Source organism: Bacillus rossius, chromosome 12 (genome assembly GCF_032445375.1).
Source record: "Bacillus rossius redtenbacheri isolate Brsri chromosome 12, Brsri_v3, whole genome shotgun sequence".
NCBI classification, from domain to species: Eukaryota; Metazoa; Arthropoda; class Insecta; order Phasmatodea; family Bacillidae; genus Bacillus; species Bacillus rossius.
The window spans coordinates 38443642-38457432 of record NC_086339.1 but is presented as its reverse complement, the minus strand read 5'-3'; the positions used below and the strand labels follow the sequence as shown (position 1 = coordinate 38457432).

General features: G+C 37.3%; 1 protein-coding gene across 1 annotated transcript in view; it reads right to left on the bottom strand.

Annotated features, from left to right (window-relative positions):
* LOC134537960 (uncharacterized) overlaps positions 1–13588 on the bottom strand; it is a 42014-nt gene extending 28426 nt beyond the window's left edge. Inside the window, exons 1-2 of the mRNA XM_063378979.1 lie at positions 13566–13588; positions 12583–12783 (exon numbers count right to left, since the gene is read on the bottom strand). Coding sequence (XP_063235049.1) covers positions 12583–12783; positions 13566–13588 — 224 coding nt within the window. The remainder of the gene's footprint in view (positions 1–12582; positions 12784–13565) is intronic.
* Between the last annotated feature and the right edge of the window lie 203 nt (positions 13589–13791).

The window sequence follows — 13791 nt, the reverse complement described above, 5'->3', positions numbered from 1 at the left end:
TTTTTGGTCGATTTTTTTTTTTGGGAGAGTTCATATATTTTTCTCACGTTTTTAGATTATTATTTTAAACGTCATTGACCTAACATAACCAAACCTCTCGTTTAATTTACAATTCTCTAGACTAGTAGAAGCGTACATACCTGGAGAAATGCTTTCGGTGGAGGGGGAAGAACTATTTTTTTTTTTTGGTAATTTTAATACTTTAATAACGATTTCACACATTAAAAAGGCAACTTATATAACTTATCCAACCTTTCATATTACTTACCATCAGCTAGACATGTAAAAATTTATGCTTCCCGAATAAAAAAATAAATACAGAAATTTTACAATGACTTATTTGTATTATTTATGTAGAACATCTAACTAAAACTATCTTTTACTTTGACAACAGAAAAAAAATGGGTGCGTGTACTTATGCGCATCTGTTATAATTTATACTTACTTGGCGTAATTAAAACTAACATTAATTTTGCATGCAAATAATTAATAGAAATAATTAAAGGAAAGGAGTGACATTATATAACGGTTAGTAAAAATAAATTTAAAAAATGGAAAAATATATCCAGTGTTAAATACTAATATAACGTGTATAAAATTAAATATTTCATTTAGTAAAATAATCCAAATAACTTTTAATAAATAACGAAAAACAATAAACATACTGAACGTTAGTTACAATTTTTTAATTTAATTTTATATTAAACCTTAATAAAATAATTTATAATGCAATTAAATAATACATATGAAAACGTAGCCTAACAAACACTCCCATGAAAACGACCAGGAGACTACTAAACCTTCAACAGACACTCCCTGTCAGAGACAATGGAAGCTACAAGCAAACTGACATATAGACATAAGGGAAAATTATCTAAATGATATACCTAAATACAAGGAAAATACCTTTTAAAAAGTTTACAAACACAATTTATATCACTATTTTGGAATAAAATATAATATTTTAATAACATGGACTAGTTTACAATACTAATCACTAAAGTATATGATTTAAACGCAAACGTATAATTTTTATTAATTCTGAGAAAGTTTAGTTTCATGCTGCGTGGGCATCAGAAAAATTCAAGCTCATTATTATTTCGTATATCTTCAAATAATACATATTCCGAGCCGCGCGGAAGCGTGTTGTTCGGGCGCTAGACTCGGGGTCAGTGAACAGTGGGTGGACGCGCGGACCTGCGGGTGTCGAATGTCGACAGGGGAGTGGTGCTTCCTAGGCAAGGGGGGAGGGAGGGGGGACGCCCTGAGGATCACGTGCGATCACTGACCGCAGACTCACAGGGGATAAAAAAAATTTAACGTTACAAAATTTCCTTTATGAAAATCAGTTGCTAAGAAATCTTGGTAATTATTCCGTATCACGTGTCCAAAGTGTATTTACCTTGATCCTGTTGGCATGATCACATGATTATATGGATCTTGTGGTACGTGATTTTTTCTGTCGAAAGATCCTGAAAATAACAAAAAAACTATACAAACCAATTATGCATATCAGGTCTTACGGAAATTTTGGTATGTATTAAACGATCATAATTCATCATCATGTCACAAGTTTTCTTCGTACTAAATTAAAACCGCAAGCGTCATGTACTAAATGATCAATGTAAACAGATTCATGCCGTTAGGTTCAAGGTATTAACTTGGATACGTGATATGGAACTTTTACCGATATATTTTTGGAAAAGTGAAAGAAAAAAAAAAAGGCTGTAAATTCTACAGCATGTTAATTGGGGGAAAATACAGAGAAAATGCTGCATTTATACGAAGGTGTCTGTATAGTTCACTCGGTAACTGGAAGAGAGGAAAATGTAATTAGAAGTGAGCTGTCCATCCCACCGCTAGTGCGTGGCTCTGCAGACAGTAGGGTCGCTCTCAGGCTGCTCTCTCCCACCTGGGAGCGACCCTATTGACGAAATACGTTTGCCATGAAAATATATGGCATAAAACTTTATCTACACCTGGTACAAACACATTAAAAAAAATGTAATCACACAAACAGGAGAATATCACATCACTTGGTAACAACACCACCTTCCAAGTCTATGAAACTTAACTTATAGTTAGCTACACGCTGAGCTTAAATGGCGAAAATCACAACGTATTGCGTTAAAACTGTTTGGATCGTATTTAACATAGAGTGCCAACTATTGGCATTAGGCGCAAATTCCCCAAGTCCATTGAGCGTGGTATGAGCGCTTACAGAAGTTCTGTATCTGTACAAAAAAAATTGTAATACTACTGTCACTTTTCTTGTAACCATACAGATGACACAGGTTTACAAAACAAATATTTTGTGAACTATACAAATATTTATACTTTTACAAAAAACCTCTTGTAACATTTACAATTTTTTTTTGTGTAGTTTATTAGCGCCTACAGCTTAAAAATGTAAACTTGTAGAATCTATTTACTACACCGGGTTTCTTTTTTCATCATTGTTGTTTTTTCCCACGTAAAAGAGTAACATTCTTAATAATTGGTTTTAAAAGCATTATTTAATTTTATTATTCAAAAGATTACTAAAAATACGATGCTCATGTTAAAATAATCGTAAACTTCTTTACATATGAGGGCCTTAAAACACAAGTAGTGTAACTTAATTTTTTTTTAGTTAGGGATAAGATCTTGTTCAGAAAAATATATTTCTGTTAACTGCACAAACGGTTTAAGTTGTAGTTCAGCTACCAACCGCACAGGTAGCAGCAAATGTTTTTGCAGCCAATGACTCCAGTGTATAACGATTATAATAAAACATTAAATATCTCCAAACAAAGATAATGTGAGGTACACCACTTGTGCTTTAAGGGGCTCATATTTCTGCATCTGGCAGTTTTTGGAATACTTAGAATAAGGTGGAAACAAAATCCGAAACGCAATCAGTAAAATTTTGGCCAATTCTTGCGTTGCGTACGTAAAATATAAATTTATGATCAGGTATTTGATAACGTCTGTGTCTTGCGCTTTTTGTGTTCTTGTGTTCCTTGCTTAGTTTAAAACCCTGGCCTAGAGGTCTTCTTTCCCCATGGATCGGTTCGTCAGTTACAGTAATGGAAAATTAAACTTTAAAAACTTTTTTTCCCTCCCCAAATATCATGGGGATCACAACAAAATCAAAGTTGTTGGGCTAATTCAACCGCAAATTATACCCGAAAAAAAAATTTGTTAAATTTCTTCCCAGAAAGCACGTTTCCAAAGTTGCACGAAACGCGGATTTTTCGGACTTGTAGCTGACGATTAATGAATGTTAAGACTAACCTAATAGTGTTGGTAAAATCGTATGATTGTAATAATCGGTAGTCAAATCGATTCACGAGAGAAAATGAAATTTGTATGGCGCTTCAAATAAAAATACGAGAACTTATTATTGATGTGTAAACGAGATCTCGGTATACGGCAATTGGTGGGTGTAATTTTCGTGAGAATGGATATCACGTGGATGAACGGAAATGTGTCACAAAGATGGTGGACCCACGTGTAGCAACATAAACCCATATATAGTTACTTTCGTAAACATTATGGGACATACCAAACATATTGGTGTGCTGTAGCCCCGGGTCTATAGCTCAAGCACCGCGGGTCTACAAAAAACCTTCCACACTCCACTGTTACAGGAAAGCCAAAAAGTCAACGTCACCCTTCCCTGTTGCGTGGGTGTAGGATCCAGTTACCATCAACAAGTAATAAGGTGGCATGGGAGACTATGGGGCTCAACATCTAACCAAAGACGATACGTGCTCGGCCGCAAATCTGCAAGGCCTAGCCGCCACTTCCCGAAGTGCCCACTTCGGCGTCCAGACCAGCACTCCCCAAGTCGCGCAAGCCGCACACTCGCTCGTCGGCTCCTCACTCGGCAATCCTCGACTCCACCAAAAAAACCCGAAGGTGTCAAGTCACACTGGTGCCAACTTCACAAACTGTCAGTACATTAAATTACGTCCAGACCGCGCCAACACGGGAAAGTTCGAAATAAAAAAAAATATATTACCTGCTACTAGAAATAAATAAATCTAAATTAATTAATCATAACAAATAAATACCGTTAACAAAACATAGGTAACCGGGTGACGCCGTTACCACCCCAGTGGTAACAACCTCCCCCCTTAAAAAAAATCGCACGCCAGAGGTTTGGGTTTTCTTAGGAATCTACCACAAAAACTTCACTCACAAGCAACAGCAAAAGAGAAGCTCAAGAAGAAAAAGAAAACAGCTCAGGAAAAACTCGCAAGACACTTAAGTAACCACAAAAAAGCACAACAGTTAAAAGATCAATAAACATTCCTCCACAATACCCAAACGTCTATTGTGCAACTATACAAACTATTCAATAAAAAAATATTTAATCAAACCAAATAATACACGGTACTGAACAACTTCACCAAAAATTTTACACAACAAAAAAATTAATCATCTGTAATATCATCTGTATGATCATCTATCTTTACCTCTGTATTTTTACAAAAAAAAATTTAAATGACTCAAATGAGCCTTCCTAGTCTTAAATTGATTCTCACAGTCTTCCAAAAGAACTGTCACTGGTCCTAAAAATTTCACAATGCGGTACGGACCCGCGTAAGCATTTTCTAACTTAGCGCTCTTATATTTAATTTTCTGACTTGAAACAAATTGTCTACATACCACCAACTCTCCTACCACATAATTGTTTTCTTTTCTGCCTTTATTGTATTGTACACTACTTTTCACCCTTGACTTTTCAAGATTCTCAGCAGCCAGTACCCAACTTTTTTCTAATAAACGTGGACTCGAAGTAGCCAAACATTCCGGAGAAATGCCCCACACATTCAATAGAGGGTGGCCCAGGCTACGGCCTAGAAAAAGTTCGGCGGGAGAAAATTTGGTAGAGTCGTGCTTAACCATGTTAAATGCTAAACTTAAAAAATTCAAATGTTCGTCCCATTTTCGTTGATCTTTCTGATGGAAAATGGTCAGCGCTACTTTAATATTCTTGTTCAAGCGCTCTACTAAATTCGGACAAGTATAGTAAGGACTAGTCGTTGTGTGCTTGATACCCCAAGCAAAGCACATGGCGTTAAATTTCGCACTAACGAAGTAACTAGCAATATCGGATATTATTTGCTCCGGACCCCCAAATACACTCCACACTATTTTCCAAAGTTTTAATAACTTGATTACTCTTCATATCCCGCACACCTAACAAGAAACAAAATTTCGTGAAACCATCAATAACGACCAACAAACAATTATTCCCTTTCACTGAACGGGGTAAGGGACCAAAAACGTCAATAAAAACTCGTGCCCATGGCCTGAAAATCGGTTCCACGGAATACAACCCTACTTTATTAGTCTGTGGTGGTTTAGCTAGCTGACATGCACTACACTCCCGTACATAACTCTCGATATCCCCTCTCATTTTAGGCCAAAAAAAATATGAGATATCTTTTCCCAGGTCTTATCTATGCCCCCATGAGCACCCAAGACGGAATCATGAAAATAATTCAAAACCATGCCTCTCACTTGTTTGGGTACAAAGATGTTTTTCTTACTATCCTTAATTTGATATAAAACTCCCTTTATACAATCGAAAACTTTCCTTCGCATATCGTCAGCATCACTCATGATTTTTTGTATTTCCTCATCCTTACGTTGCCACTCCTTAATGTCACAAAAAGCTTCCGGATAATTTCTTAAAACATTACAGAACTCAATATCTGCCTCATTTTCTCCCCGCCCCAACTCACTTTTTTCCCCATTTTCCTCCGTAGGTTCCTGTTCCAATTCTTCTTGGTGGATTTCTTGAGTGTCATACATGCGGGAAAGCGCATCTACTACCGCGTTACCACCCTTGACATGTTTTATGTCAAATCTGAATTTTGTCAACCTCATGATCCATCTACCTATCTTACCTAATTGGCGCGGGTGTGAAAAGAGCCATGTTAAGGCCTGGTTATCAGTCCATAATTCAAATTTATCAAATTCTATAAAGGTTTCAAATATCTCTAAAGCAAAAATACACCCCAACGCCTCCTTCTCGTAAACGCTGTACTGTTGTTCCGCAGTGGTAAGGGTCCGACTCGCGAACATAATGGGTTGTAGCCCTTTCTCGCCCTCCTGTAATAAAACTGATCCTAATGCTAGACTACTAGCATTGCATTGAACTATGAATTTCTTCTTAAAATCGGGGAAGGCTAACACCGGGGTGTGACAAATAGCATACTTTAATTGCTTAAAAGCATTTTCCTTTTCTTTTGAGGTAATTTAGAGGCGCGCATAGAAACGCGTAATTTGTAATAAAACGACTGAAGTACCCTAACATTCCTAAGAATCGCATTACCCCCTTTACATTCTTCGGTACAGGGAAATTCAAAATCTGCGCAATCTTTTCTGGGTCCATTACCAACTTACAATTTCCCACCAAATATCCTAAAAACTTTATCTGACTCTTCGCCCAAATACCTTCTTAGGATTTACCGTCAAACCCGCCTCACGTAATTTCGATAACACTAAGCTCACATGTTCGACATGTTCTTCAAAGATATTAGAATAAATACAAATGTCATCTAGGAAACTGATGGTAAATTTAAATTGACACTCTTGCAACAGATGACTCAATATACGGGAAAGGCATTGGGCTCCAAAATTAACACTAAAAGGAACGCGTTTCCACTCGTACTGTCCCCAAGGAGTTACAAACCCAGTGCACGCCCTGCTTTCTTTATCCAGCACGCACTGGTGAAAAGCCGCGTTCAGATCCAACACGGTAAAGTACCTTGCCCCCCCTAAATACTGTAACACAACCTCAATTTTCGGTAACGGGAAGGGATCTATCGTAATTCGTTGATTTAAAATCCTTTAGTCAAAAACCAAACGAAATTCCCCTGGAGTTTTCTTTTTTACTAAAAAGGCAGGAGACGCAAATAAAGATTTAGATTTAACAATATCTTCTTCCTCCAAATTCCGTATTATTTCTCTAAAGGCTTTTATTTTAGGTGGCGCGCATTGATATGGAGCACACTTTATGGGACTATAGTCCGTCAGTTCTATATGGTATGGCATTATGGTGCATTTCCCCACCTTTTCTGTTATTACGTCGTCAAAATCTGAAATAATGTTTTCAAATCATTTTAATTTTCTCGGCCTCCAAATACCCCTTACACCCTCTATACCTCCACAAATTGTTTTTCCCTTGGTATTCTTTTCAAGTTTAATCCGGCACGTGTCATTAAACAAAAATTTCAACTTGCACCATCTACAATCAATAACCGCGCGCGTATCGTACAAAAAATCCATTCCTAACACCACTTCCTGGATCAGGTCCGGAATTACCCAAAAATCTCTAGTCCACGAAAATTTGTTTATTTTAAAATGCAATTTAACTTTCACTTTAACGGGTATTTTCTTCCCGTCAACTAAACAAATCTGCATTTCCTCCCCCACTCTTATTAAGTGGCAGAGTTCCCTCCTTTCCTTTACCAATTTACTCACGAAACTACTACTCGCGCCCGTATCCACTAAAGCGCTCACCTTTTCATCATACATTAACACATTAACGCAGAGGTTTTTCCCCTCGCGAATAACCGCCAGGCGATGTTTATCTCCAAAACAGTATTTTTTTTCTCTCTTCCTAAACTTACAGGCACTGCTATCATGCCCCCGTTTATTACAAAAACGGCAAATACAGTGCTCCTTCTTCCTAATCTGACACGCATACTTCTTATGCCCTATGCCCCGGCAATAATAACAAAAAATTTTCCCGCCTCGCGCAGGATTTAATTGCCTCGCCACACATTTAGCTTTCACATGCCCACGGTCACTGCAAACGTAACACAACCTATCACATTACTACCGTCTTTATTTTCTGGTTTATTTCTGGTTTCTTCCCTATGCTTCCGCTCATCTTTCCTTTCTCTCACCCTCTCATCCTCAGTTGAATTCCTTACGATTTTCTTTTCAATTTTCCTTGAAGGTTTATTTTTCTCACCTCCACACCTAGCGGCTACGTGTCCTAACAACCCGCAATTAAAACACGTCACGCCTTTTACTCCACGAAATTGCCTTACTCCGCAATTTTTCATTACGTGCCCCGCTTTTCCACAACGGTAACATACGATGTTCCCCGCAAAATTTACTTTTAACTCCCGTTTTTCCTCCATACTGGAGAATTCCTGACGGGCACACCACAAATTATCAATTTCTATAGCCCCACCGCATAATATCTGCCCCGTCTTTAGGCTTATCAATGAAACTGCATTCGCATCGCAGAAACGGTAGCATATTTTCAATGACAAGATAAATTAATCCTTCACTAGGCAAAGTTATACGCAGGCCCTTACTCGCGTCCGAAATACTTTTGACGTACTCCACCATACTTTTCCCCGACCTTTGAAAACTGTACACTTGCTCCCTCTTTAATTTATCTTTAATTCTGCGTGGGCACAAAGCATCCCACAAACATTCTTTGGTTTTCCACCAACTTAAATTGTCGTCTAGGCATTTCCCTAAAATACTCCTTGCTACTCCGTCACACTTTCCTATCACGCAACGTAACACATCACTATCATTTTCAAATAATTTTTGTAACAACTGGTTGTTTATTTATTATTATTATATGATTTTGACTTGACTTAGTACTGCTACCAAATTATAATGAAATAAATATTGATATTATAAAATTATTTGTTTATGCAAGTAAAATGCTTGACTGGAAACGTGTCAGGGTAAACCAGCTTCACAACAGAATACACCTCATCAATTATAATTACGTAAGTCCAGAGGAACTTAGTTTAGTAAATGACAACAACATACGTATCTTCATCTATTAGTGGTGATATATTTAGCTAGAAAATACATTTAAAGCTAAACAAAAAAAAAACAATGACTCATCGGACAAAAGTCATAAAATTCTCATTAAAATGGAATATTTGTTATCAATAGTAAACCTAGGGTGCACCCAAATTACAGGCTAATAATGTTAAAAATTACTTTATATTAGTTATTTAGTTTTTCTAATAAATTTAAATATCATGTTATATCCATAATTAGGATTTTACTAATTGAGTCTATAACTTTACATGTAGATTAAAAACTTCTTCAGGAACAAAACAAAACATATTACAAAAATACTTCATTTAAGTAATTAAAGTCCTTTTTTGGAAACATTAGGTAATTAAAATCTTTTGCCCAACATTAGGCGACGAAAGTCTTTTTCTTTTGTAAGCGTTAGGTGACGAAACGTTTAGACGACAAACAATAATAATAATTCATTAAAAAAATAACGGACTTAGCTGAAGATGATAAATATCCGTGACATGTTCAAGACGAAAACTTGTACAGCAGCCGGCGCAGAACCATGCTTCCCGGGCCGACAGGACGTAGATTCAATACATAATGTTTGAAGGTAGGTTAAAGAATAACCCAAACGTAAAGAACTTGAAGAGGATCCAAAACGTTAACCTCCTGCAACATAAGGTTGCAGAGAAACAAAAAATTAATTCAAAAAAGGCAACAACAAAAAATACTCTCACTCTCTCTCATGCTTTCTCGTGACTTACCGAAATCGGAGGCTGAAGAAATTTACACTGACTTTACGTCATCTTTTAAAACCAAATAAAAACACCACTTCTACGTGAGATGTCTACCAAAAAAAAACTATGGTGCGAAAAAGTACATTAATCAACCACCATCACTGACTGGAGCCATCTTGGCGAATGCCGAGAACAACGGACGAAACGGGTAAGTAATTATAAAACAATGGAGCATCGGAAGCTTACCGAACTGCCACCAGGTTGCGTGGACGGTACTAAAAAAAAAGCTCTAGGAAAAAAAATGGTCTAGAGTACAGATTTTTTTATATGAAATCACGTGAAGAAGCGAGGAGAAACTGCAAGCAACTGCTGACAATCACGTGGGCAGCACGCCGGGACACGGCGGACAGGCGGGCGTTACTAAAAACTCTTAGGCTAGCACAGAACACCCGGCGAACAAATGGAAGGTTTTGACTGAAGCCAAACGAAAAATAGAATTGGGTGCTTAATGGAATATAATACAAAAATTTAAAGTAAATATCATTAATAAAATTAAATTAAAAAAAACTAAATTTAGTTTAAAATGTAATTAAACACAAGTAAACATTATAAGACTCAATATAAAATAATTATTAGGTAGAGAAAACAAAAATATTTTTACTATTTTATGAGTGCCGAAACATGAAACGGCACATTTTAAATCCTGAATTTTATCTACTTCTAGACAAAATTGAAAAATTTCAGCAGCTCGCCCTCCACGTAAAAAGGGTACGCGGTAAATATTTACTTGGGCGGTATTTCCAAAAACAAATGTTAAAAATCCGAAAATACATTTATTTTATGCTCTTCAACTTCCTCTTTTCATTAAAATCGGCGGAGATTAGAAATTCCAAATACTTTAGGAGATATCGAATTTTTAAATTTCTTCATATGTAGTTGAGCGGTATTTGCGAAAAAAAATGTTAAAAATCCGAAAATACCTTTATTATATGCTCTTCAAATTCCTCTTTTCATTAAAAGCGGCGGAGATAAGAAATTCCAAATATTTTAGGAGATGTCGAATTTTTAAATTTCAATACAAAACCAGCGCATTCCTGTGGCGTGCGTGCACATGCACCATTGTTTCTTGTTTACGTACGAGTATCTATTTTTTTATTGGATAATGATGTCACGTGATTGTTCGTGTTAGGCCAGAATTCAAATGAACTAATACGTGATTATTTAGTTCAATTATTAACGGTGTTTAATTACCGCCTCCAACTTAGGTGAGTTTTTAACGTTTCTAATTTTAAAGTCTTATTTGTTATTTTGATATTGTTGCGCAAGTAATAAGTAACAAAAAAATTTACGTGAGTTGTTACTGTACATCCTTTGTTACGGGTTTGTTAGGTAAGGTCAGTTACATTATAAATAATTTAAAACTAAAGAATAATTAAAATTAATTCACATTATTTTTAATATCACCTTAGTTTGAAAGTATTTATAATGTAACTGACCTGACCTAATCGACCATTTTAGTTTACTGTTCACCCTCTGTCCGGGTTTGTTTGGTCAGGTCAGTTACATTATAAATATTTTAAAACTAAACAGCCATTAAAATTAATTCACAAAATAATTTTTAATGTCGGCTTAGTTTGAAAGTATTTTAGTAATGTAACTGACCTGACCTAATCAACCATTTTATTAATTACGCATTCACGATTCACGTATTCACGAACACACGGCAAAATAACAAAAATGGCGCCGCTCGAATGGTTCCACAGGTCTTGTATTGCAAAATTAAAAAAAATTCTATATCTCCTAAAGTATTTGGAATTTCTTATCTCCGCCGCTTTTAATGAAAAGAGGAAGTTGAAGAGCATATGATAAAGGTATTTTCGGATTTTTAACATTTATTTTCGCAAATACCGCTCAACTATATATGATGAAATTTAAAAATTCGATATCTCCTAAAGTATTTGGAATTTCTTACCTCCGCCACTTTTAATGAAAAGAGGAAGTTGAAGAGCATAAAATAAAAGTATTTTCGGATTTTTAACATTTTTTTCCGGAAATACCGCCCAAGTAAATATTTACCGGGTACGCTATTTACGTTAGCGTAAGCAAATTTACTTTCTACATGCAACAACAAACTTTGTTTCTGGACAGCTGACGTAATTTCTAGCGGACTGCTGTTTGACCTTGACTCGCCTTTCACATGCTCAGACAATTTACGTCTTAAAGAATCGATGTTGTCATCCTCGTCAAATGAAATATCAGCCGCTTGAAGGTTAACTATAAGCCCTTGCTTGTTCAATTTATAAATCCAGCTTACAGCCATGATGACGCACAACCAGCGAAACAGACACGTCCCCATTTGACTCCCGTACCTAGCAGAGTGGCGCAGCTATTTTTTTGTAGCCCCGGGCCTATAGCTCAAGCACCGGGGGTCTACAAAAAACCTTCCACACTCCACTGTTACAGGAAAGCCAAAAAGTTAACGTCGCCCTTCCCTGTTGCGTGGGTGTAGGATCCAGTTACCATCAACAAGTAATAAGTTGGCATGGGAGACTATGGGGCTCAACATCTAACCAAAAAAACTCGTGTTTAATAAAAATAAAATTTACTTAAAGAAATATATATATATCACTCGCATACCTAATTTGCGTAAATACCTTGAGCACCTTTTCCGTTACGAGCTCTATCAATGAACAAGCATATCACCATCCTCATACTCCTATACATGCAACTAGTAATAATATTATAATACATTAAAAAATATATATATATTAAGAAACTAACAGTCCACTAATGAGTCCAACTGAGCAACGTAACATAACCGCAGCGCGCTACTTGATTATACTTATGGTACCATTTATTAACTCTCATCTGTCCCACGAAAAAGTTATTATTATTATCTTGAAGTAAATAAAAATTAAATCAAAGTTAATCAGAGACGTCAGTTTCTTCGCCGTGACTGAGTGCACACGAGTATCGTAGTACTAGGTCCGATTCAACTCTCAATATGTCTCGTAGCCGGGGAAACTCTCATGTTGGTGAATAATGCAGTTGTTTGCCTTACTTTGTGTTGCGCTGTGCTGTCATGCCGCTACCTCGGCGCTCGCCCGGGCCCGGGAACTCGCCGACGCTGCTCGCGTCGCGCGATGCCTCTCGCCATACCCTGGGACCTCCACTAGCCCCGATGACGATACTTGCTCGGCCGCAAATCTGCAAGGCCTCGCCGCCACTTCCCGAAGTGCCCACTTCGGCGTCCAGACCAGCACTGTCCTCAGTCGCGCAAGCCGCACACTCCCTCGTCGGCTCCTCACTCGGCAATAATCGACTCCACCGAAAAACCCCGAAGGTGTCAAGTCACACTGGTGCCAACTTCACAAACTGTCAGTACGTTAAATTACGTGCAGACCGCACCAACACGGGAAAGTTCGAAATAAAAAAAATATATTACCTGCTACTAGAAATAAATAAATCTAAATTAATTAATCATAACAAATAAATACCGTTAACAAAACATAGGTAACCGGGTGACGCCGTTACCACCCCAGTGGTAACAGTGCCAAATAAAACTTTACGATGGTGAAACTACCCTGTAATATATTTGGCAAATTTAAATTTTCAGAGTAAATAGTAATCACAAGTTTTAAAATACCTAAGAAAGCTGGCATTGCAATTATTATGATACATATTCTGCTTCTAAATTCCCAAGAGGCTTACTAGTACATCGGTAGGGGGCGCGCTTGGTAACCTCAAGTGAAGTCCGTTCTGAGCTGGGAGCGCATTTGAAGTGATGTATTTTCTCGCTAATGTGTTGTTACTTTCTTTGAATGGTTCTTGCAGCAGGCTCAGATGAAGCAACCCCCAGCAGTGAATGCTGATTGGCTGACGGGGATCTCATCATCGCCAGTAGCGGACCCAGGGGCCGAGTACCCGAACTCGGCGTCGAACCCGAGGGCCCGCGAGGTGTCCCAGGACGCGGAATGCGACCCCTAACCTCCTGTTTTGTACCTATAAATTTTTTTGTTTTGACATTTTGTGTGAGCAACTGACTTTGAACTTTTGCTGCGAAGCATTGGTGACTAAAATGACCGAGTAGATTAAATTAAACTTTAATTTCGTGGGAGGTTAATTTTTTTAAACTTTAAAATCGTTTTGCTGTCCAGCCCTCAGTTTAATTGAGAAAAAAAAAGGGTCATGGGGGAGGGGTGATTTAGTATTCAACTGAGCAGCTGGCAGCAACTGCTCAGGTTTCTTTGGTGTTTATTTGTTTCTAGGA